Genomic DNA, 22,750 nt, shown 5'->3' on the forward strand with positions numbered 1-22,750 from the left:
CTCCAGCATTTACTGTTTGTGGATTTTTTGATAATGGCTATTCTGACCGGTGTGAGGTGATACCCCATTGTAGTTTTGATCTGCATTTCTCTAATAATTAGTGATGTTGAGCATCTTTTTATGTGCCTCTTGGCCATCTGTATGTCTTCTTTGGAGAAAAGTCTATTTAGGTCTTCTGCCCATTTTTTGATTGGGTTGTTTGTTTTTCTTGATACTGAGCTTCATGAGCTGTTAGTATATTTTGGAGATTAATCCCTTGTCAGTTGCTTCGTTTGCAAATATTTTCTCCCTTTCTGAGGGTTGTCTTTTTGTCTCGTTTATGGGTTCCTTTTGGGCAAAAGCTTTTAAGTTTAATTAGGTCCCATTTGTTTATTTTTGTTTTTATAGTCATTACTCTAGGAGGTGGGTCAAAAAAGATCTTGCTGTGATTTATGTCAAAGAGTGTTCTTCCTGTGTTTTCCTCTAAGAGTTTTATAGTGTCTGGTTTTACATTTAGGACTTTAATCCATTTTGAGTTTATTTTTGTGTATGGTGTTAGGGAGTATTCTAATTTCATTCTTTTACATGTAGCTGTCCAGTTTTCCCAGCACCACTTATTGAAGAGACAGTCTTTTCTCCATTGTATAGTCTTGCCTACTTTGTCATAGATTAGGTAACCATAGGTGTGTTGGTTCATCTCTGGGCTTTCTATCCTGTACCATTGATCTATATTTCTGTTTTTGTGCCAGTACCATACTGTCTTGATTATTGTAGCTTTGTAGTATAGTCAGAGGTCAGGGAGCCTGGTTCTTCCAGCTCCGTTTTTCTTTTTCAAGATTGCTTTGGCTATTCAGGGTCTTTTGTGTTTCCATATAAATTGTAAAATGTTTTGTTCTAGTTCTGTGAAAAATGCCATTGGTAATTTGATAGAGATTGCATTGAATCTGTAGATTGCTTTGGGTAGTATAGTTATTTTGACAATATTTATTCTTCCAATCCAAGAACATGGTATATCTCTCTGTTTGTGTCATTTTTGATTTCTTTCATCAGTGTCTTATAGTTTTCTGAGTACAAGTCTTTACCTCCTTAGGTAGGCTTATTCCTAGGTATTTTATTCTTTTTGTTGCAGTGGTAAATGGGATTGTTTCCTTAATTTCTCTTTCTGACCTTTTGTTGTTAGTGTATAGGAATGCAAGAGATTTCTGTGCATTAATTTTGTGTCTTGCAGCTTTACCACATTCACTGATTAGCTGTAGTAGTTTTCTGGTGGCATCTTTAGGATTCTCTATGTATAGTATCATGTCATCTGCAAACAGTGACAGTTTTACTTCTTCTTTTCCAATTTGGATTCCTTCTCTTTCTTTTTCTTCTCTGATTTCCGTGGCTAGGACTTCCAAAACTATGTTGATTAATAGTGGTGAGAGTGGACATCCTTGTCTTGTTCCTGATCTTAGAGGAAATGCTTTCAGTTTTTCACCATTGAGAATGATGTTTGCTGTGGGTTTGTCATATATGGCCTTTATTATGTTGAGGTAGGTTCTCTCTATGCCCACTTTCTGGAGAGTTTTTATCATAAATGGGTGTTGAATTTTGTCAAAAGCTTTTTCTGCATCTAATGAGATGATCATATGGTTTTTATTCTTTAATTTGTTAATATGGTGTATCACATTGATTGATTTGTGTTGTTGGATTCTGTTTGCTAGTATTCTGTTGAGGATTTTTGTGTCTATGTTCATCAGTGATATTGGCCTGTAATTTTCTTTCTTTGTGATATCTTTGTCTGGTTTTGGTATCAGGGTGATGGTGGCTTCGTAGAATGATCTTGGGAGTGTTCCTTCCTCTGCAATTTTTTGGAAGAGCTTGAGAAGGATGGGTGTTAGCTCTTCTCCAAATGTTTGATAGAATTTGCCTGTGAAGCCATCTGGTCCTGGACTTTTGTTTGTTGGAAGATTTTTAATTGAAGTTTCAATTTCATTACTTGTGATTGGTCTGTTTATATTTTCTGTTTCTTCCTGGTTCAGTTTTGGAAGGTTGTACCTTTCTAAGAATTTGTCCATTTCTTCCAAGTTGTCCATTTTATTGGCATATAGTTGTTTGTAGTAGTCTCTTATGATCCTTTGTATTTCTGTGGTGTCTCATTGTGGTTTTGATTTGCATTTCCCTGTTCACTAATGATGTTGAGTATCTTTTTATGTGCTTATTTGCATATCTTCTTTAGAGAAATGTCTCTCAAGATCTATGCTCGTTTTATTTTTTTTTATTTTTTAAGTTTTTTTTTTGATGTGGATCATTTTTAAAGTCTTTATTGAATTTGTTACAGTATTGCTTCTGTTTTGGTTTTTTTTTTTTTTGGCTGTGAGGCATGTGGGATCTTAGCTCCCCGACCAGGGATCAAACCCGCACTCCCTATATTGGAAGGCAGAGTCTTAACCACTGAACCGCAAGGGAAGTCCCTATGCTCATTTTAGAATTGAGTTATTTGTCTTTTTATTATTGAGTTCTTTATATGTTAGTGCTGTTTTTAAAGATTAATATATTGACAAAAAATCTTTCTGTATGGTTGCATAGTGCTCTTATTTCATTTTTTCAATAGCCTCACTATATTTTCCATGTCCCCTCCCTGCCAAGGTCCCAATCCCTTAGGGTACTAGTGGGAGCAGGCGAAGCAGTGTAAGTGGTGGGCTGCCTAGGTTGTATTCAACCCCACACGTGGAAGATCTGGATAGTTAGCATCATCTTTTCCCTGTTTTGGGGTTCTTGATCTCTGGGATTTTCCTTTCGCCAACAATTCCTGTGGTTCAATTAGTTAATTCATTACTTTGGCTTGAGCGGTACCCGGAAGGTCTCTCAGTGTGCAGACCCCAGTTACCTCTTTTATACAGACGTCATTTTCTTCCGCTTTGTGACATTATTCATCACAGAACAGCTCCCTCCCCAACACTTCCCCCAAGGTGGAACCAGCCAGGCCTGATGTGTACCCACCTCTAAACCTCTTCTGTATGTGGGTTTCCGATTACACCTGCTATGACAGTAAAGTAGAGATACAATAGCTGCGGCTGCCAGGAGTGAAATGTGTGCAGTGCAGACTCAGTAATGATCTCATTTATGTTAAAAAGTGTAATTGACCCAGACCACCTTTTTGCCATGTGAATAAGCTTGCTTTTTGGATTAAGAGAAGTTTGGAAGAGCCACTATGTAGTGATCTTTGAAAAAAGAATATGTTTCTCATATGGAGATTTTGACTTTACTATTTTGGGCTGTATTTTAAATGTGTTTTTTATTTAAGAAACGGAGAAAAATGCTTCTAAAGGAAGAGAATTAGAAGATAAAAACCTTGAATCAGTTACAACAGCAGAGAGTAAGGAGCAGAGCAAATTGGCATCTGTACACGGTATTGAAGAAACCAGTATTTCACAAGAAGCACGCCTAACTGGAAGGTAAAAGAGGAAAGATATTCTGGTATTTGATTTATATTCTGTGTCAACTATAGGCATAAGCAGTAGCGGTAAGAATTTGTTCTGTTGCATTAAATCTATCTTAAAAGTTTGAAAACCATTAAATTAGATGAACTTTGACATACCTAGCTCTAAACATAGTTCTGTGGTTGTCTCCTTGATTTCAGATATATACTAATCTGTCTTTCAGAGATGAAGATGAAGAAGGGAGGTCTGCAGAGGTTCAGCTGTCTTCAGTTGCCCCTGTTGTTTCGTCTGAGTCAAGGCCCCACACACTTGGTTTGGGTACGGGTCTTGGTGAGAGTTCTGTCGAAGAGCCCCTGGGAAAGGACTCTAACGGAGACAGTGTGCTTATACTTCATGTGCCAGAGGTAAAAGAATGTAAAATATAACGGGGTGGCTAGCTGTTTATTCCTTATTTAAAATGTTAAGTTCTAATTTACACACAATAAACTTTGTCCTTTTTAGTGTTCAGTTCTACAGATTTTCATAAACGTATATAATCGTATAACCAATACATGAACAATTCCATCACTCCCCAACTTTTCCAGGGTCCTTTTTTAATTACTCCTTCTCTCCACCCCCCACCTCTGACAACCACTGATCTTTTTTTTTCCCCTATAATTTTACCTTTGCGAGAATGTACTGAATATGTTTTTAGTCTCTGGAACATAGAGATAAAATAACCAATACCTAGCTTTGTTGTAAAAGCTTTGAAAAAGAAAGTGTTTTGTACAGAGAGAACTCTTGCTTCTTAGCCTCTGGATCTGAGAAGTTCATTCTCAGAGCAAGTGTTTATTGAGATGTTGTGTGTGCAATACTGTGTGAGATACTTGGAATACAGCCTTGTGAGGAACAGATGAGTAAATGAATGGTTAAACTCAGTCTGATAGGTGCTATGAAAGAGAGTTGTGTGAGACTCAGTTGGAGTGGCCCTCAACCCAATCCAGCAAAACTAATCTGGTGGGGGCAGTGGGCGGAGCCCAGGCATTAGCTTTTTTTTTTTTTAAAGTTCCCCAGGTTATTCTAATGTGCATCTAGCACTGAGCAAATCCTTGATCTGGAAGAACAAGTATGAATTAGCCAGTTACAGGAAGAGGAACATGTACAAAGAACAAGTGTGAAACAGTATGACATGCTCAGGGACTGTATAAGTAGCTGTGAGTGGAATATAAATGAAGAAAGTGCTTAGAGGTGAAGTTAGGTAGCCTGGGGACAGATCATAAAATGAATTTTTATGGCTTGCTAAGGAGTTTGGGTTATATCCAAAGTTATGGGATTTTCCCCTACCCCCCAACTTTTTAATTTTTACTTTTTATTTTGAAATAATTTCAAATTTAGAGAAAAGTTGCAAGAATCTTACATAGAAATCTGTGAACATTTTGCCTCATTTACGTGCATACCTAGCTCTAAACATTATTCTCTCTCTGTGTTGCTCTCCATCTTGGTAGGTACTTTAAAACAACTAAACCATCTGAAAGTAAGTTGTAGACATGAGCCTTCACTCACAAATACTCCAGCTTGTATCAAAGACCAAGGACATTCTCTTACAGAAAAATGACAATACTATTACCACACTCAATATTACCATACTACCTAGAATTGATTTAATAATAATGTGTAATATACAGTTGCAGCCAAACCTCTTACAGTGCATTTAGCTGTCATTTCTTCTTACTTTTTTAATCTAGAGTAGTCCTCTTGCCCTTTTTCCTCTTTTGTGTACTTGACATTTTAGAAGAGTCCAAGCTAGTCTATAATCTGGATTTCTTTTACTGCTTCCTCATTATTAGATTCAGGTTAAACGTTTTTTTGCAAGAGTACTACATAGGTGATGTTTTGCTCTTCTTTTGCATCATATCAGGGCACACATAATGTAGGTTTGTCCCATTATTGGTGTTGCTGACTGATCACTTGGGTAGAATGGTACCTACCAGTTTTCTCCATTATAATTGCATCTTTTCCACTTAGTAAGTAATTTAGTATGCATTGATGATTCTTGCCTGAATCAATTACTGACATTGTTGGTTGCAAAATGAAAGTTTTAAGATCTTAAGCAGTAGAGAATTACAATTGGAATTTCATTTTAGAGAAAACAGTGTTTACAGTTTTGTGGAAAACAGATTGGAGGGAGCCATGCTGGGGGCAAGGAGACCAATTTGCTTCCATATACATGTCACCTACTCATGGTACAGTGGCTGCTGTGATGGGGATAGAGAGAAGGTTGAAGGGTTTGGATCTCCCTTTTCTGTTACTTCAAAAATCATTTCATAGCCTACACGTATTTAACAATTTAGTCATAATTCCCTTGTGTATATATATATGTGTTTATTTAAATGAATCAAAATTTTATTGGTACAACTAAAAGTTTCAAAACACTTGAAAAATTCTATATATAGGTTAGATAAGTTGTTGAGTTTTGAAACAATAACTGTTCACAATATCACATTGTCAGGAAAACTTTTTAAAACAGATTTGGTCAACCTCACTCTTTCATTTTCATTTTTTATGGCAGTGTAGTATTCCAGAAGTCCAACAAGAGAATATAAACAATCCTCAAGACCTAACAGGTATGATAATCTGCTTCAGTAGAGTCTTAGAACCTAATAGTATGTTTTTTCACTGCCCATTTGACTATGGAAAAACAAAGCAGTTTTTGTTGGTCTATGATGGCCTTAAATTAAAAAAACAAACAAAAAACTTGAAGTATTTTGTATATAAGTTTTGTTATTCAGAATTATAAATCTTAAAAAAAAAAGGAATTATGAATCTTCTCCATAGTGAATCATCTTTATCCTTTACGAAATTTTTATTTATTTGTTTCTTGAGGGGTATAATTTAGTTTTTTATTCTTCGGGATAAGTTGTCGTGAGACTTTTTAGAAGTGAAATAAATTAATGATTTTCTGTCATTTCATGGTTCAACTTTTCATTACTAACTTTTAAACTTTGATAATGAATCTAGTTGCTAATGTACATCAAGAAGGTGAGGATGAACAAGCATTCATTTTAACTCTGGTGGAAATCCCAACCAGTGCAGTAGAAGAATTTGCTGATACTACTATGCAGTTAATGCCAAACCCTTTACTGCCAGCCCCCATATTGGTCAAATCAGTGAATACAGAAGAAAGGGGGGACATGAGGTAATGAATCAACTAAATTGTTTTTGCTAGGGGGAAGGGGTGCTTTATGAATTGAATAGTATCGATTGAACAAGCCATTCACCAACATTATTTGTAATTATCGTGGAGATCTTATTTAGTAATTATGTGGTAAATTAGAGAAGAAATTACTGATTTTATATCTGATAAGGATGCCATTTAAATGTATAATATAATACTTTTGTATGAAACTTTGTTGGTATATTAAGTATTTTGAAAGCTAAAAAAATTTAGCAATCTGGATCATAAAATAGCATGTTAAAGGTTACTTTGTATACATTTATATATTTTTTAAATTCTGAAATAAATATACATTCACAGAAAGTTGCAAAAATAGTACAAAGGATACATTTAAAAATATTTTTGATATTCATTTTAATTCTTTGCTGTAGAATTCTTAAGTTGTATTTTAATAGTCATTGGTTAAGATGCTTAATTGTCTATCAAGTAACATTAGAAATTGAAGCCTTTTATATTAGGAAGAGGCATTTTAGACTAAAATTTAACTTTACTGGCAAAGAAAACATTATTTTTATGCCTCAGATTTTTTTTTTTTAATTAATTAATTAATTTATTTTTGGCTGTGTTGGGTCTTCGTTTCTGTGCGAGGGCTTTCTCTAGGTGTGGCAAGCGGGGGCCACTCTTCATCGCGGTGCGCGGGCCTCTCACTGTCTCGGCCTCTCTTGTTGCGGAGCACATGCTCCAGACGCGCAGGCTCAGTAATTGTGGCTCACGGGCCCAGTTGCTCTGTGGCATGTGGGATCTTCCCAGACCAGGGCTCGAACCCGTGTCCCCTGCATTGGCAGGCAGACTCTCAACCACTGCGCCACCAGGGAAGCCCTGCCTCAGATTTAATTCAATATTATGGAACTTAAGTTGTGAGCTTTTAAGTATGAATGGAGCTCAAAACTAACATTTTCGTGACCATGGCCATGTATATAATAGTTACTTTGAAGTTTTTTGGCAGTTTTCATTGGAATAGCTCAGGCTTTAACCTCATAAAATAACTAATTTAATGTGTGTGTATTTTCTATGCAGTATCAGTTTTCCAGTAACTTCAGCTGGTCAGGATGACATGTGTTTATCTAATTCTGGAAGAGATGATTCCGAAAAGCCTCCTGCTAATTTGGATCTTGTATCTAGGAAGAGATTTCATTGTAGGCTTGACGAAAGTGACCATGTTCCTCCTGCCAAAAAAAGTTCACTCACTTTAAGAGACGATTGTCAAAAGTATACCTCTGAGGTAAGATGGTATCATTAAGCAAGTAAGACAGCCGTATTGCAACGGATCTATTTTTCTTTTTCCTTTAGACTCTTTATATAAAGATAGCTCTAATACTTTTTGCCATAAATAATCCAGATAAAACCAGTTTTGGATTTTTACTTCCAGCCAGTTCTAGGTGAAAATTGATGGATATTAATCAGAAAACCCATTCCTAGCTCAGTGTCATTGGCTAAAAATTAAGCTGAAAGCATCATACAGATGTGGATCTTGGCTGTACCACTTAACAGCTGTGGGATCTTAGGCAAGATTCTTCACTTCTCTGAATGAGTTCCCTACTGTGTAAAATGGTAATAGTGATATTATCACTACCATTATCATAATGCTTAAAGCTTCCCGTTGCTCTTAGGAATAAAACCAGAACCTCTAAGGCACTGTTTTTGTTTGGCTGTTTTCTGTGTCCAATCTCATCTTGTGCTGGTCTCTGCCTCGCTAGCCATATTGACCATCTTTCAGTTTCTCAAATGCACCATACTCCTCATGTCCCAGGGCTTTTCTTTTGCTGTCTCTTCATTTATGAAACATTCCCTTGCAAAACACAGACTTCTTTAGCTCAATCATCACTACCTTAGGGACGCCTGACAATACAGTGCAGATTCAGTTACCAGCCACTGTGTTGTAAGTTTCTTAAGCACCCTCTTGTTTTTGTTTCTGGTAATCATAAGTTACTACACTATAGAACAACACTATGGAAAAATTAGAATCTGTGTTCTCAAAGGGACAGTTGAAGACCAATAGTCCTTAGATGATAGTAGACAACAGAGGCGGTGTATTCTGCCATATCTGATAGGTTAAAAAATGGTATCCTGGAATAGTTTTTAATTTCTCTTACTATGAGTAAGGTTGAACATCTTTTCATATGCTTAAGAACCAGTTGTATTTCCTTTCCTTTGACGTGACTCTATACTGTTTACCCATTTTTCAATTGGGTTTGTTGATCTTTGTCTTGTAGATTTGGAGGAACTCTCTGTTTTTTTATGTCTGTGATATGAGTTGCAAATTTTTTTTTCTCAGATTGTTGTCTTTTAACTACTTTTTGTGATTTTCTCATACAGACTTTTTTTGCTTAACTTTTTTTAAAATTTATTTATTTATTTACTTTTATTTTTGTCTGTGTTGGGTCTTCGGTTCGTGCGAGGGCTTTCTCCAGCCGCGGCAAGCGGGGGCCACTCTTCATCGCGGTGCGGGGACCGCTCTTCATCGCGGTGCGCGGGGCTCTCACCATCGCGGCCCCTCCCGTTGCGGGGCACAGGCTCCAGACGCGCAGGCTCAGCAGTTGTGGCTCACGGGCCCAGCCGCTCCGTGGCATGTGGGATCTTCCCAGACCAGGGCTCGAACCCGTGTCCCCTGCACCAGCAGGCAGATTCTCAACCACTGCGCCACCAGGGAAGCCCCCTGCTTAACTTTTTAATGAGAAAGTTTTCAAACATTTAAAAAGGTAGACTGGCTAGTATAATGTATCCCTATGTATCAGTCATCCTGTTTCAACATTTTGTCAGCATTCCATGCAGACATTGTTTCATTTTATTCTAAAAATATATTTAATGACATGGAAAAAAGATCACAGTACATCACTACATGCAAAACTAGGTCACCAGTTTAAAATAGGCCATTTAAAAAATGATAGATATACATTGGTGTGACTCAATATATAAGAAAAGTATGTATAGTGTCTCTTGGGCCTGTTTGTGGCTTTTATTTTCTAAACTGTTTTCAGCATTTTAATAATAAAAAGTTGCTTATAAATAGCCGAAGTTATAATTTTAAATTCTAGAATGTATATACACCACACTCAGATAGACATACAAATACTTTTTATTTTTCTGTGATCAGATATATCAGTCTTTTGGGGAATTCCCTGGCATTCCAGTGGTTAGGACTCGGTGCTCTCACTGCTGGGACCTGGGTTCAATCCCTGGTAGGGGAACTAAGATCTCGCAAGCCGTGGAGCATGGCCAAAAAAAAAAAAATTTTTTTTTATTAGTCTTTTTTTTTTTTTAATTTATTTATTTACTTATTTATTTTTGGCTGCATTGGGTCTTCATTGCTGCGTGTGGGCTTTTTCTAGTTGCAGTGAGCGGGGGCTACTCCTCCTTGTGGTGCATGGGCCTCTCATTGCAGTGGCCTCTCCTGCCGTGGAGCACGGGCTCTAGGCACGCGGACTTCAGCAGTTGTGGCATGTGGACTCAGTAGTTGTGGCGCACGGACTTAGTTGCTCTGCGGCATGTGGGATCTTCCTGGACCAGGGCTTGAACCCGTGTCCCCTGCATTGGCAGGTGGTTTCTTAACCACTGTGCCACCAGGGAAGTCCCTATTATCTTTTTATGTATAGCTTATGGAGTATGTTATATTGAAGGTCTACCTTGAATTTAATATAAATTCTTTTAATTAATATTGATTTCTATAGAATTTATTTTGGTTTTAAGAACAGTGGAACCAACTTAATTTTCCCCAGATGCCTATCCGTTTGTCCCAGCACCATTTATTGAATAATTCATCTTTTGTCCGCTGATTTAAAATTCTACTTTTGGGGACTTCCCTGGCGGTCCAGTGGTTAAGGCTCTGAGCTTCCACCGCAGGGGGCACGGGTTCAATCCCTGGTCAGGGAACTAAGATCCTGCATGCTGCACGGTGTGGCCAAAAAATAAAATAAAGGTGTAGTTTTTAAAAAATAAAATGAAATTCCACTTTTGTCAGATATTAAATTCCCATACATATTTGGGCATATTCCTGAACTTTCCTTTCTTCTTCATTGATTTACGTATTTGTTCTGGAGCTAGTATCACACTGTTTTAATTATTGTAGCTTTTAAGTGCTTTACTATCTTAAAAAGGGATAGTCTGGGAGCTTCCCTGGTGGCGCAGTGATTAAGAATCCGCCTGCCAATGCAGGGGACACGGGTTCGAGCCCTGGTCCAAGAAGATCCCACATGCCGTGGAGCAACTGAGCCTGTGCGCCACAACTACTGAGCCTGCGTTCTAGAGCCTGTGAGCCACAACTACTGAAGCCCTCGTGCCTAGAGCCCATGCTCCGCAACAAGAGTAGCTCCCACTCTCCACAACTAGAGAAAGACCGCACACAGCAACTAAGACCCAACGCAGCCAAAAATAAATAAATAAAATAAATTAAGAAAAAAAAAAAAAAGGGATAGTCTGTCCCTCTCCCCAACCACCAATACAATTTTCTTCTTTTTCCAAGTTTTTCCTAGTCGCTTATGTTTTTTTTTTTTCTTGGCTGTGTTGGGTCTTCGTTGCTGCGCGCGGACTTTCTCTAGTTGCATCGAACGGGGGCTACTCTTCATTGCGGTGCACGGGCTTCTCACTGCGGTGGCTTCTCTTGTTGTGGAACACGGGCTCTAGGCATGCGGGCTTCAGTAACTGTGGCTCACAGGCTCTAGAGCGCAGGCTCAGTAGTTGTGGCGCATGGGCTTAGTTGCTCAGCAGCATGTGGGATCTTCCTGGACCAGGGCTCGAACCTGTGTCCCCTGCATTGGCAGGCGGATGTCTTAACCACTGTGCCACCAGGGAAGTCTGCTTATATGTTTTAAAGTTTATATTAATTTCAGAATTAGCTTATTCAGAGCTTAAAAAAAAAAACAAAACCCTATTGGTACTTGTGTTAGGATCATACTAAGTTGACAGATAAACATAGAGAAAATTGACATCATAAATGTGATGTTGAATCTTCCTGTCCAGAAACACAGTGTGTCTTTCCAATTGTTTAAGACTTCTTTTGTGTCTGTCTCTCAGGGGTATTTTAAGTTCTTCTTCATATAAATCTGGTACATTTCTTATTGGATTATATCTAAGAATTTTATCTTTTTTGTTGCTATTATCATTGAATTCTTTTTAATCTAGAGAGCTTTACTGAATTACCCTCATTTTGTGTAGTAATTTTTCACTTGGTCTCTTGAGTTTTCTTAGTAAACAGTCATATCATCTGCAAATATAATTTTAATTCTTCTCTTCTACTTTTTACACCTTTAATTTCTTTTTTTCTAATTATATTGGCTAATACAACTTAAAAAAAATCAGAAAATAGTCCTAATAGTGGGCAACTTTTTCTTATTCCTGATTTTAATGGGAATACTTTCAGTGTTTATGAAGCGGGATGCTGCCTTTCGGATTGCAATAGTTGTATTTTACGGTGTTAAGAAAATTCCTGTCTGTTCAATTTTACGTTTTTTCAAAGAATGATATTATCGGACACTTTTCCTACAAATAGAGAGATGATATTATTTTTCTCCTCAGATCTGTTGATTTTTATTAATATGTTTTATAATATTAAATCATCTTTGTATTCCTGAAACAAACTTTTTTTTTTTTTTTGGCTGTGCCTCGAAGCTTGTGGGATCTTAGTTCCCTGACCAGGGATTGAACCCGCACCCTCAGCAGTGAAAGCGTGGAGTCCTAACCACTGGACCGCCAGGGAATTCCCAAACAAACTCTATTTGCGTGATGTTTTAGTCTTTTGATGTGCTGCTAAATTATGCTTGTCATATTTCATTTGATATTTTTGCACTGATTTGAGACTGGTTAGTTGGTATCATTATTATGCTTGATTTATAAAAGGCATTTGGAAGCTTTCCCTCTTCTGCTATGCTGTGGAATAATTTAAATAATAGTTGCAGTGTGTTTTTCATAAATGTTTGGTAGAATTCCCATAAAACATGTCTGACCCTAGCGCTTTCTGGGAAGTACAGGTTTTCTTAAGAAAGAAAGAAGGAAATAAAATTAATTTTATTTGACAAATAGATTTCTAATTTTTTTTTGTAAATTTTCTTAAAACAGGTGTGTTCAAAGGAATTAATAAATGTTTTGGAGAAAACAGGTGAGTAAATAAATTTTAATGTGATTGCATTTTGCTAAGTACCCCTGATTATTTTTGATATATCTTGTTTAAATTTGGGATTGAAGCAGAGTTTTGCTCATTTTTCTCTAAGAATCACGGCTTTATTATTAGAAGTTTTTCTTCCCTTCTGAGATCTTAGATTTGGCACTTTGGTGGCCATGAAAAGCTACTTTCATCCTGTATTTAATAGAAAACGATATGGCTCCAGGATTTCCTGTAAAAGCTCAACAACTACATTTAAGGAATTAGAAAGCTGGGTATTAAGGAGTTTTTATAGGTCCTTAGCTTTACCTTTTTTTGTTTTTAATTAATTTTTATTGGAGTATAGTTGATTTACAATGTTGTGTTAGTTTCTGCTGTACAGCAAAGTGAATCAGTTATATATATGTATAACTGATACGTATGTATATGTATAACTCCACTCTTTTTTAGATTTTATTCCCATATAGGTCATTACAGAGTATTGAGTAGAGCTCCCTGTGCTATACAGTAGGTTCTTATTAGTTACCTATTTTATATATAGTAGTGTGTATATGTCAATCCCAATCTCCTAGTTTATCCCTCTCCCCGCCCTCCGCCCTTTCCCCCTTGGTAACCATAAGTTTGTTTTCTATATCTGTGACTCTATTTCTGTTTTGTAAATAGGTTCATTTGTACCATCTTTTTAGATTCCACATATAAGCGATATCATGTGATATTTGTCTTTCTCTGTCTGACTTAACTTCACTCAGTATGACAATCTCTAGGTCCATCCATGTTGCTACAAATGGCATTTTTCGTTCTTTCTTATGGCTGAGTAATATTTCATTGTATATATGTACCACATCTTCTTTTTTTTTTTTAATAAATTTATTTATCTATTTATTTATTTTTGGCTGTGTTGGGTCTTCGTTTCTGTGCGAGGGCTTTCTCTAGTTGCGGCGAGCGGGGGCCACTCTTCGTCGCGGTGCGCGGGCCTCTCACTATCGCAGCCTCTCTTGTTGCGGAGCACAGGCTCCAGACGCGCAGGCTCAGTAGTTGTGGCTCACGGGCCCAGTTGCTCCGCGGCATGTGGGATCTTCCCAGACCAGGGCTCGAACCTGTGTCCCCTGCATTGGCAGGCAGATTCTCAACCACTGTGCCACCAGGGAAGCCCCGTGTACCACATCTTCTTTATCCATTCCTCCGTTGATGGATATTGAGGTTGCTTCCATGTCATGGCTACTGTAAATAGTGCTGCAATGAACATTGGGGTACATGTATCTTTTCGAATTATTGTTTTCTCCAGTTATGTGCCCAGGAGTGGTATTGCTGGATCATATGGTAGCTCTATTTTTAGTTTTTTTAAGGAAACTCCATACTGTTCTCCATAGTGACTGTACCAATTTATATTCCCACCAACAGTGTAGGAGGGTTCCCTTTTCTCCACACCCTCTCCAGCATTTATTGACTGTAGATTTTGTAATGATGGCCATTCTGACCTTAGCTTTACCCTTAATTAGAAAGTGATCACTTTTTCATTTTGCTAGTTTAGGAAATATTTATGGAGAAAGCTTTTCTAAGTCAAAATATATTGATATGACTATTTTACATCTGAAGGTAGAAGCTGTTGCCATAGCTTTTACCCATTATAATATTCCTAATAGTCCACTAATTTTTAATTTAGCTTACTCTTGTTAGGGTAGGTTCATGATAGAATATCATGAGTTTTCTTCTTCAAATATTGCAATTTAATTGGATGTATTAATTTCAATATGTGTGCTTACCATTTATTTTCTTTTTTGAAGGAGAGTCTTACAAGGGACAAGGTATCTTCCCTACCTCAGGAAACACACATACAATTCCAGAACCTCAGAAAGAGCAACTTGAACCAACTTTTCAGAGTATCAGATCTAAACCTCTTGATAAAATAACAGATACACAAGAAAAGAATACATCTCAGTTACCTCAGGATGAGATAGTGGTGTCTGATAAGGAAAAAAGAACTTGTGCTGCTTCTAAGTCTGAACAAATGGATAGCATCACATCGTCTTCAAAAACCCCACTATCCAGGTATCATGAGAAAATCTTTAATAAATGTTTCTCTCTCTCCATTTTTCTCTCTCAGTGGATAAACATTACCTATATGGAATAGGTGTAACATGTATAACGACTAAGTCCAGTACTAAGGATGGTGTTTTGTAATCATACCCCTCTGTCAGAAATGTAAAGGGAAGGGGTGTCACCAAAGGAAATACAGTAAGGTCAAACACTTTCGGAGGACATTGCATATGACAAGAGCTTAACTTTAAGTGCTGAAACTTTGATTTTAGATAGAAAATCTTTAGAACTTAGTATTGCACACTTTCTTTTCCAGATTGTTCATGGTTATTATTTTAATAATTATTTATTCTACCATACAGTAGCTGCCAGTGCAGATGTAGATGGTCTGAGACATAGGGCTAACATCAGAAGTAGCTCTGGGGGTTGTTTTATTGAAGTCCCAAATACTGTGTGCGTTTTTCTCTCTTGTGGCATACCGAAGAGGTAAACCCTGGCTTTCTCCCTATAAGACTAAGTGTGGAATTTAAGCCCAAAGCCAGCCTCTCCCACATTATTTCCTCATACTCTAGAAGTGAGTCTTCTGGGTTATGGATAACTATTGGCTTGTCAGCAACATTCAAGTCATTAACGTGGAGTTGGTGAGTTGGAGAGGGAAGACATGTACTAGCCTCCACTAAAGGAAAGTGGGGGAAAGGACATGTATAACTTGAAAAGGCATATTTAACGAACCTGTTGTTTTTGTTATATAAACTACATCTTTTCTGGCGTAGAGATGTGCTGAAAATAGAATGAGGGTAGCATCATGGGGGTTTGGGTTAAAACAGTTGAGAAGCAGTATTCTAGAACAAGGGTCAGCAAATTTTTGGGGTAAAAGATCATGTAGTATATATTTTAGGCTTTGTGGGCCATATATCTCTGTCGCAACTACTCAGCTACTCAACAGATATGTAATCACATCTTTTTACATATATGGTTACATATTACATATGTGGTGTGTGTATATATAATATACCACATATGTAATATGTAACCATATATGTAAACAGATGAGCATGCTGTGTTCCAGTAAACTTATTTATAGAATCAGGTGGTGGACTTCACTTGGCCTGTGTATCATAGCTTGCTGACCCCTGCTCTAGAGCCCTTCTACTCAAAGTGTGGTCCTGGCACCAGCAGCAGGGACATCATTTGAGAACTCAGTAGAAATACAGGACTCAGGTCCCACTTCCCCACCAACTCAGTCAGAATCTTCATTTTGATAAGATCCCCACATGATTTGTATGCCTTTCAAGCTTGAGAAGTACTGCTCTAGAGTAAGCTTTGACCTTTGTCACAAATATACATCATGGCAGAGTGATATCAGTACTTAGTGTATCAGTATTTAGTAGGTGTGCCACTCCTGTGGTATCACATGTGCCATTTTAGCATTCATGGAAAGAAGTTGGCATTAAGAATGTGTCTTCCTGGGACTTCCCTGGTGGCCCAGTGGTTAAGACTGTGTGCTTCCAATGCAGGGAGCATGGGTTCGATCTTTGGTCGGGGAACTAAGATCCCACACGCTGGGCGGCATGGCCAAAAAAAAAAAAAAAAAAAAAGAATGTGTCTTCCTGGATATTCTTGAATATCTTTACATTTGCATTTCTAGACCTGGCAGAAGACCCCTGGGATTTTTGTCTTTAATATGTTCAAAGAATAGTTTGGAGTCTGATGAACCTACTCAGGTTCATAGCAAGAAACGCCTGAAACCTCTTATACCTGTATCAAGACAGAATCTGAAAAGATCTAATCCGCTCAATACAAGCCAGGAAAAAACTCAAGAGTCCTCTGATCTTCCATCTCCAAGTGTTGTTGTTAATACTCAACCTAAAAATATTGATAGTTCAGCAACTCAGGTATGTGATAACTACTCTTTGTTTGTTTGTTTGTATAGAATGGGTTGGCTATCAGACTCAACTAGGAAAAACATGGCAATTGTTATTTTCATCTGAATATCAGAAATAATTGCAGAGCAACTCCACTCCATCTCCTCCCTATCCTACCCCACTATACTGGAAGAAGATAAGGTGTTGAATTAGAAAGTTACAGCTAGTTTAATATAGAGCCATTGAACTAACCATAAATGGACACTTAATTGCCATTCCTTTACTGCAAAGACCCTTCTGACCTGTGGAAGCAAAACAAAGCAGTGCTTGCATTTTATTTCCTTTGGGGCAAATGTCATGACACCTACAAAAATTGAAGGAACAGTAAAATTAGAATTCGTTTGCATGTTTCATTTCTGTGCACTCTGAAGCTGTGATAGCAAGTACTGGGGCAGAAAATTTTGTGAACTTGTATCAAAGACTTTGGAAGAATATTGGGGTGACTTCAGATCTCAACAAAGAAAAGGCTGGTGACCATCTATTGGATAGCATGAGCCTCAAAGGAAGGAGTCCTTTTGTAAAGAACATTTTTAACGTTTTAAAAATATTTTAAATTATTTCTTACAACTATATTCTGAGACCAGGATTGTATGAGTCTTTATTATTATTGCCAAATTACTTTGGAGAATAGTTGTAATTACCAGCAGTGTAACAGTGCCAGTTTAATCACATTCTTGCCAGCCAGAGATATTACTCTTCAAATACATTTGTTTTTCTTATTTAATATAATGGTGGGGGGGGGGTGGAAATGTCATTTCATTTTTAAAATTTGCATTTCTTCAGTTATTAGTAAGTTGTGTTCTTTCCCATATATTTACTAGATTTTCTGATTTTTTTTTTTTTTCTTTTTTGTTCCTATCTTCTGCTGATTTATAGGTTTTGGGATCTTACTGGTTTTCTTACCAATTTGTATGAGATCCTTATGTATGTAAATAAGCCACGTACCTTTTAGCTCTTTACTGCAAGTATTTTTTCCAAGTTTATTTACTTTTTTTAAATTTGGAGGAATTTTTGTTATACATAACTTTTCAGTGTTTAGTCAAATCCATTACTTGTTTCTTTGCAATTTGTTAAATTGCTTTTATAATGAAAAGTTTTTCTCCAGAGGTATAAAATTTTAAAACTTTAACTCTGTTCATGGTTATTGACTTTGGTATGTAGTGTGAGGGAAGAATTTAAACTAAATGTTATTCTCAAATTGCTACTTCATTTTTTTGAGTAAGCAATATATTCCACATGTCTTAAAATTCATAACCTACAAAAGAGAGTTTATAGTAAAAAGTTTCCCACATCTGTCCTTTAGCTTCCTAGTTCCTCCTTTCCACAGGTATTTGGTATTATCAGATTTTGGTTTACTTTTCCAGAGACATTTTAATATACACAAATATAAACATTTTTCTTCTTTTTTACATAAATAATAGCATATCTGTCTCTGCTTTGCTTTTTTCACCTAATAGTATGTCTTGGAGACCTTGTAAAACAGTAGATAAAGGGCTTCTTCCTCTCTCTTGCTCTCTTTAAAAAATTTAAATTATTAACTTCTTATTTTGAGATAACTGTAGATTCACATGCAGTTGTAAACAACTATACAGAGAGATCCCATCTACCCTTCACCCAGTTTTCCCCAGTGGTAACATCTTACAAAACTCTCCTATAATATCATAACCACTATATTGCACTGCTACAGTCAACATACAGAACAGTTCCATCACCACAGAGATCCTTTGTGTTGCCCTTTTATAGACACACCTACTTCCTTCCCGCTCCCCACTCTCTCTTTATCTTCTGGCAAGCTGGTTGCCATTAAATTCATCATTGCAAGAGTGTTATATGAATGGAATCATATATTTGGGATTGGCGTCTTTTCACTCAATGGTAGTTCCCTAGAGAGTCATCCAGATGATTTTATGTATCAAATAGTTTGTTTCTTTTTATTGCTGAATAGTATTCCATAGTATGGATGTACCAGTTTTGTTTATTCATTTACCCACCAAAGGACATCTAGCGCTTGCTTTTATGAATAAAGCTGTGAACTTTTGTACACAGCTTTTTGCGTGGACATAAATTTTCCTATTTTCAGGACTAAGTGCCCTCATTATTTTTAATGACTACATAATATTCCATTGTTTGGATGTACCATAGAGTGATACTGGCCTCACACTGGTAGGCATTTAGGTTATTCCTACTTACTTGCTATTTCAAACAATGTGGTAACAGCTAACTTATAAATGGACAGTTTTTCACATTTATAGGTTAAATTCCTGGAAATAGAATTGCTGGTCTAAAGGAATGATTATTCTTTTGCCAGACACTGCCTGATTGTCCTGCATAGGGATTATATAAGTTTCTGTTCTTATCAGCAGTGTATGAGAGGGCCTTTTTCCTTACATTAGCATATTATCAATGTTGTTCATTTTTGACATTCTTCATAGACTTAATGAACACATATGTCTGTGATACAGGTTGTAAATTTTTTTCCCTCTATGGCATTTATCTTTTGATTTTGTGTATGGTGGTTTGTGCCATGCAGACATTTTTTATCTTTACATATGTGAATTTATCGATCTTTTATGGCTTCTGGCTTTCATGTCATTGCTTCACACTCTCTCTCCCAAACTCTAGGATTATAAAAACATTTTCCCATGGTATTTTATAGTAGATTTTTAAAAAATGTTTTTACATTTAAGTTTATTGATTCATCTAGAATTTATTATATATTGGTGAAGTATAGGTTTGACTTTTCCTTTTTGTGAGATAGTTATACAGTTGTCCAACATTATTTATTGGATCATCCAAATTTCTCAAATTTTTTTGGAGATATCACTTTTATCAGATACTAAATTTCCATCCATATGTGTCAGGGATATTTCTAGTCTTCTGTTTCATTGATATGTATGTCTGTTCCTTTGCCAATACCATGCTGTCTTCATTTTTTCTAGATTTATAAGTATGCTAATTTTTGATAGGATTGCTTTAATTTCTTATATTTCCTTACATACTGTTCTGTTTCATGGGTCCTTCTATTCTGGTCATTAAAATGTTTTCATTATCGATTTAATAATGTTATGTTTTTCAATATTATTTTTTTTCACAGAAATTAAGGTAAAGTAATCATGTGTAAACTACAGTTAACCTAATCATGTTTAGTGTTGTATATTTGTTGATTTTAATTTTATTATTATAACGAATGCTACAAAGGTTATCTCTTACTATGTTTAGGATTATTTCCTTAATATAACAGCATAGAAATGAAATTATTGGGTCAGTGAGTATAAACATATTTAAAACTCATAATATTTATTGCTATATTGCTTTTCAAACAGATCTCGATTTAGAATACCACTATCAATATATAAATGTTATACTGCATACTTATTTTTATTATCTTTTTAGGTTTCTTGTAATCATCCCTTACCGAAAGGAGAATGTAAAGATGTCCAAAACCGGCAACCGGAAGAGGAACCAATGACAGTCTCTGAATATTTCTTTAGTGATATCTTTATTGAAGTGGATGAAACAGAATAAAAGTCTTCTTTTTTTTTCTTTTTTTTTTTCTAAGGCTAGGATTTCCACAGTCAGTTATATCAACAAAGCAGTATCTAGCAAAAAGCCTCACTGGCAATTTTTCTTTAGGTTGATTTTGAATATTTAATAGGCTTGATTTGAAGCTTTTATAATCAGTGAAAAACATTGCTGAGGTTCCTTTCGTTCTGATTGATTCAGCATTTTGGAAATACCAAGCAATTAAGACTGCTTTCTCAGACAGAAATAACAGCTCTTGTTTACATTTTGACTCTTCCTGTGTTGAACACACATGGACATCTTGGAATGTTGTGGATAAATGTCTCTGTATAAATCACAGTGCCGACGTATTTGGAGATGGATTGTAGTTAACATTTAGCAAACCTTTTGTGAAGGTTTTTCTCTGTTTGTTTAGGGTTTTTTTGTTTTTTTGGATGGTGAGGGCCTTTTCAGTTGCCTCTAAGTGTGTGAAAGGAAATTGTGAAACTCCACTTTAGTATGGTAAATGTTAAAAACTTTTCTATTATCAGCTATTTGACTGAAAAATGTGTATTTTTCTAATTCGTGTTGATGTAACATTAGTCCTAATTGAAGAACTAGTATTTAAACTTACTATTTATAAAGATAAAACATCAAAAAGCTTATTTATTTTTAAATTTTTTATTTAAAAGAATATTCAGTTTTAATTATTTTTACCCCTGAGATTATGGGTAAAGAAATCATTAACAAATTCATGTTTGTCTCCTTTCCCTCTTTAATTTTAAAGGTATTTAAAGTGATAAAACTAAATTGTTTGGCTAGTATATACATTTTGAATACATTTTTTTCTCATAGTTTAGTATATTGACTTTGTACTGTGAATTTTTTGTTTTTCTTATTTCTTGGATAATCTCAGGATTTGTATGGGGAAAAAAACCCTTAACTTTATTTATGAGGCAAATTTCCATACAAAACTCTGTCTCCATTACACACACATATGCTCACATACACACATTCCTTCTTTAAAAAACAATTTCTTGGTAGTTTTTTTTCCCCCATTAAATTCTCCATAAGGAACTAAGTACTTAGACCTTTATGCACAGAACATAATTGTGATGTTAAAAACAGAAAATAAGATAAGACTTTATTAAGTCAGTGATTATCTTCAATATGAATTTAAGGGTTGGTTTTAATTTTGAGATTTTGTGATTTACATAGGTAATTCTGTTACCCACCCAAGCAAATCTTTGGTGGTTCAAATTAAACTTCTGAAAGAACAGATTTATTCTTTTATTTGAAAAGCCTTCTGGGTTGATAATACATTAGATCAGGAGTCAGAAACATTTTCTGGAAAATATTTTCGAGTTTGTGGGCCAGATGCCCTCTGTGGTAACTAGTCAACTCTGCCATTTCAGTATGAAAACAGCTACAGGCAATACTTAAATGATGGACATGGATGGGTTGGGTTTTTAGTTTGACCCATACATTAGACAGTAGTTTTCTTACCTTAAGGTGCTGATGTCATTACCTATGAGATATTTGTCACTGGAGTTATGAGTTGTGCCTGACACTTAAACCCTTGATTGCATTATGAAATCAGTATTTCAGTTGGGAAGATATTTTAATGTCTAATTATGTTTGTAATTTGAAAAAAATGGTGGCTAGTTTTCAAGTTCATTAGTAAAGTTGGATTTGGCTTGGCAAGTATAACAGTAATCCTAATTTATGAAAACAATTGATATTAGAGCATTTCTTATTCATTGCTTTATAGTGAAATTTGCAGTTTAAACTTTTTTGTCATAAAGGAGGATCTATAAGGAAATTCTCTATAGATATGCAGTTATTTATTTCATGGGATTAATATGTCATAGAAATCATGGTAGCAAATCACATTGCTATTTTAATGCCCTGTTTTTATAAATTTTAAAAATCTCATATTCTGAAAAGGCTTCTTTCATTTAGTTCATGTTAGTTTGGGTGTTAGGTTGTCATAGCTAAACTATTATTTTATCCCTTGTTCAATGTTACATTTTAACTTTGTTAACATCTGTCTCTTGTTCATCTACAATGAGTTAATTTTATGGAAGATGTAACTTCTTACTGTATAAAGGATAATTTTATCTTTGGGCATTCATTGTGTTAGAGAATCAAGTCAGACAAGTAAATTATCCTACTATGATATCCTTAAAACTACTCTTGGAAAAAGAAACTTAGTCAGTGTATTTACCTTACAAGGTGGAAAGACTTGTTCATACCTGTGTTTAATGTGACTCATGTAAAGATGATGTTGTGAAGAATTTGTATTTTATAAATCTTAAAAGAGATATGTTTAAAGGTCTTTATTTTTTTCTTGACTTTTCCTCCTGAACACTTACGTCTTAGCAAGTGATCAACATGATGGCTTCAAAGCCTAATTGTTGGTAAATGATTGAGGCACAGATAAAAATATGAATATCCACTGTTTACCACCATGTTTTTTGAAATAGAAGTGACCATGTATACTATCTTGCTTGAAGAAGTCTTTGACAAAAAGCAATATCTGTCATTGTAAATTTTCTTGTTCTAAAGAAAGCAGTTA

General features: G+C 35.8%; 1 protein-coding gene across 3 annotated transcripts in view; it reads left to right on the forward strand.

Moving 5' to 3' along the window:
• BDP1 (B double prime 1, subunit of RNA polymerase III transcription initiation factor IIIB) overlaps positions 1 to 20,843 on the forward strand; it is an 85,297-nt gene extending 64,454 nt beyond the window's left edge. For 2 of the 3 annotated variants that reach the window (XM_059916548.1, XM_059916547.1), the window contains exons 31-39: positions 3,266 to 3,416; positions 3,625 to 3,805; positions 5,950 to 6,004; positions 6,399 to 6,576; positions 7,633 to 7,837; positions 12,667 to 12,706; positions 14,494 to 14,758; positions 16,395 to 16,641; positions 20,065 to 20,843. In XM_059916548.1, the coding sequence (XP_059772531.1) occupies positions 3,266 to 3,416; positions 3,625 to 3,805; positions 5,950 to 6,004; positions 6,399 to 6,576; positions 7,633 to 7,837; positions 12,667 to 12,706; positions 14,494 to 14,758; positions 16,395 to 16,641; positions 20,065 to 20,196 (1,454 nt within the window). In that variant the 3' untranslated portion in view covers positions 20,197 to 20,843. Of the gene's footprint in view, positions 1 to 3,265; positions 3,417 to 3,624; positions 3,806 to 5,949; positions 6,005 to 6,398; positions 6,577 to 7,632; positions 7,838 to 12,666; positions 12,707 to 14,493; positions 14,759 to 16,394; positions 16,642 to 20,064 lie in introns of those variants that run through there. The other variant, XM_059916549.1, reaches the window with a different exon arrangement.
• The last annotated feature ends 1,907 nt before the right edge of the window (positions 20,844 to 22,750 follow it).

This window comes from Balaenoptera ricei, chromosome 3 (assembly GCF_028023285.1).
Source record: "Balaenoptera ricei isolate mBalRic1 chromosome 3, mBalRic1.hap2, whole genome shotgun sequence".
Taxonomy (NCBI): Eukaryota; Metazoa; Chordata; class Mammalia; order Artiodactyla; family Balaenopteridae; genus Balaenoptera; species Balaenoptera ricei.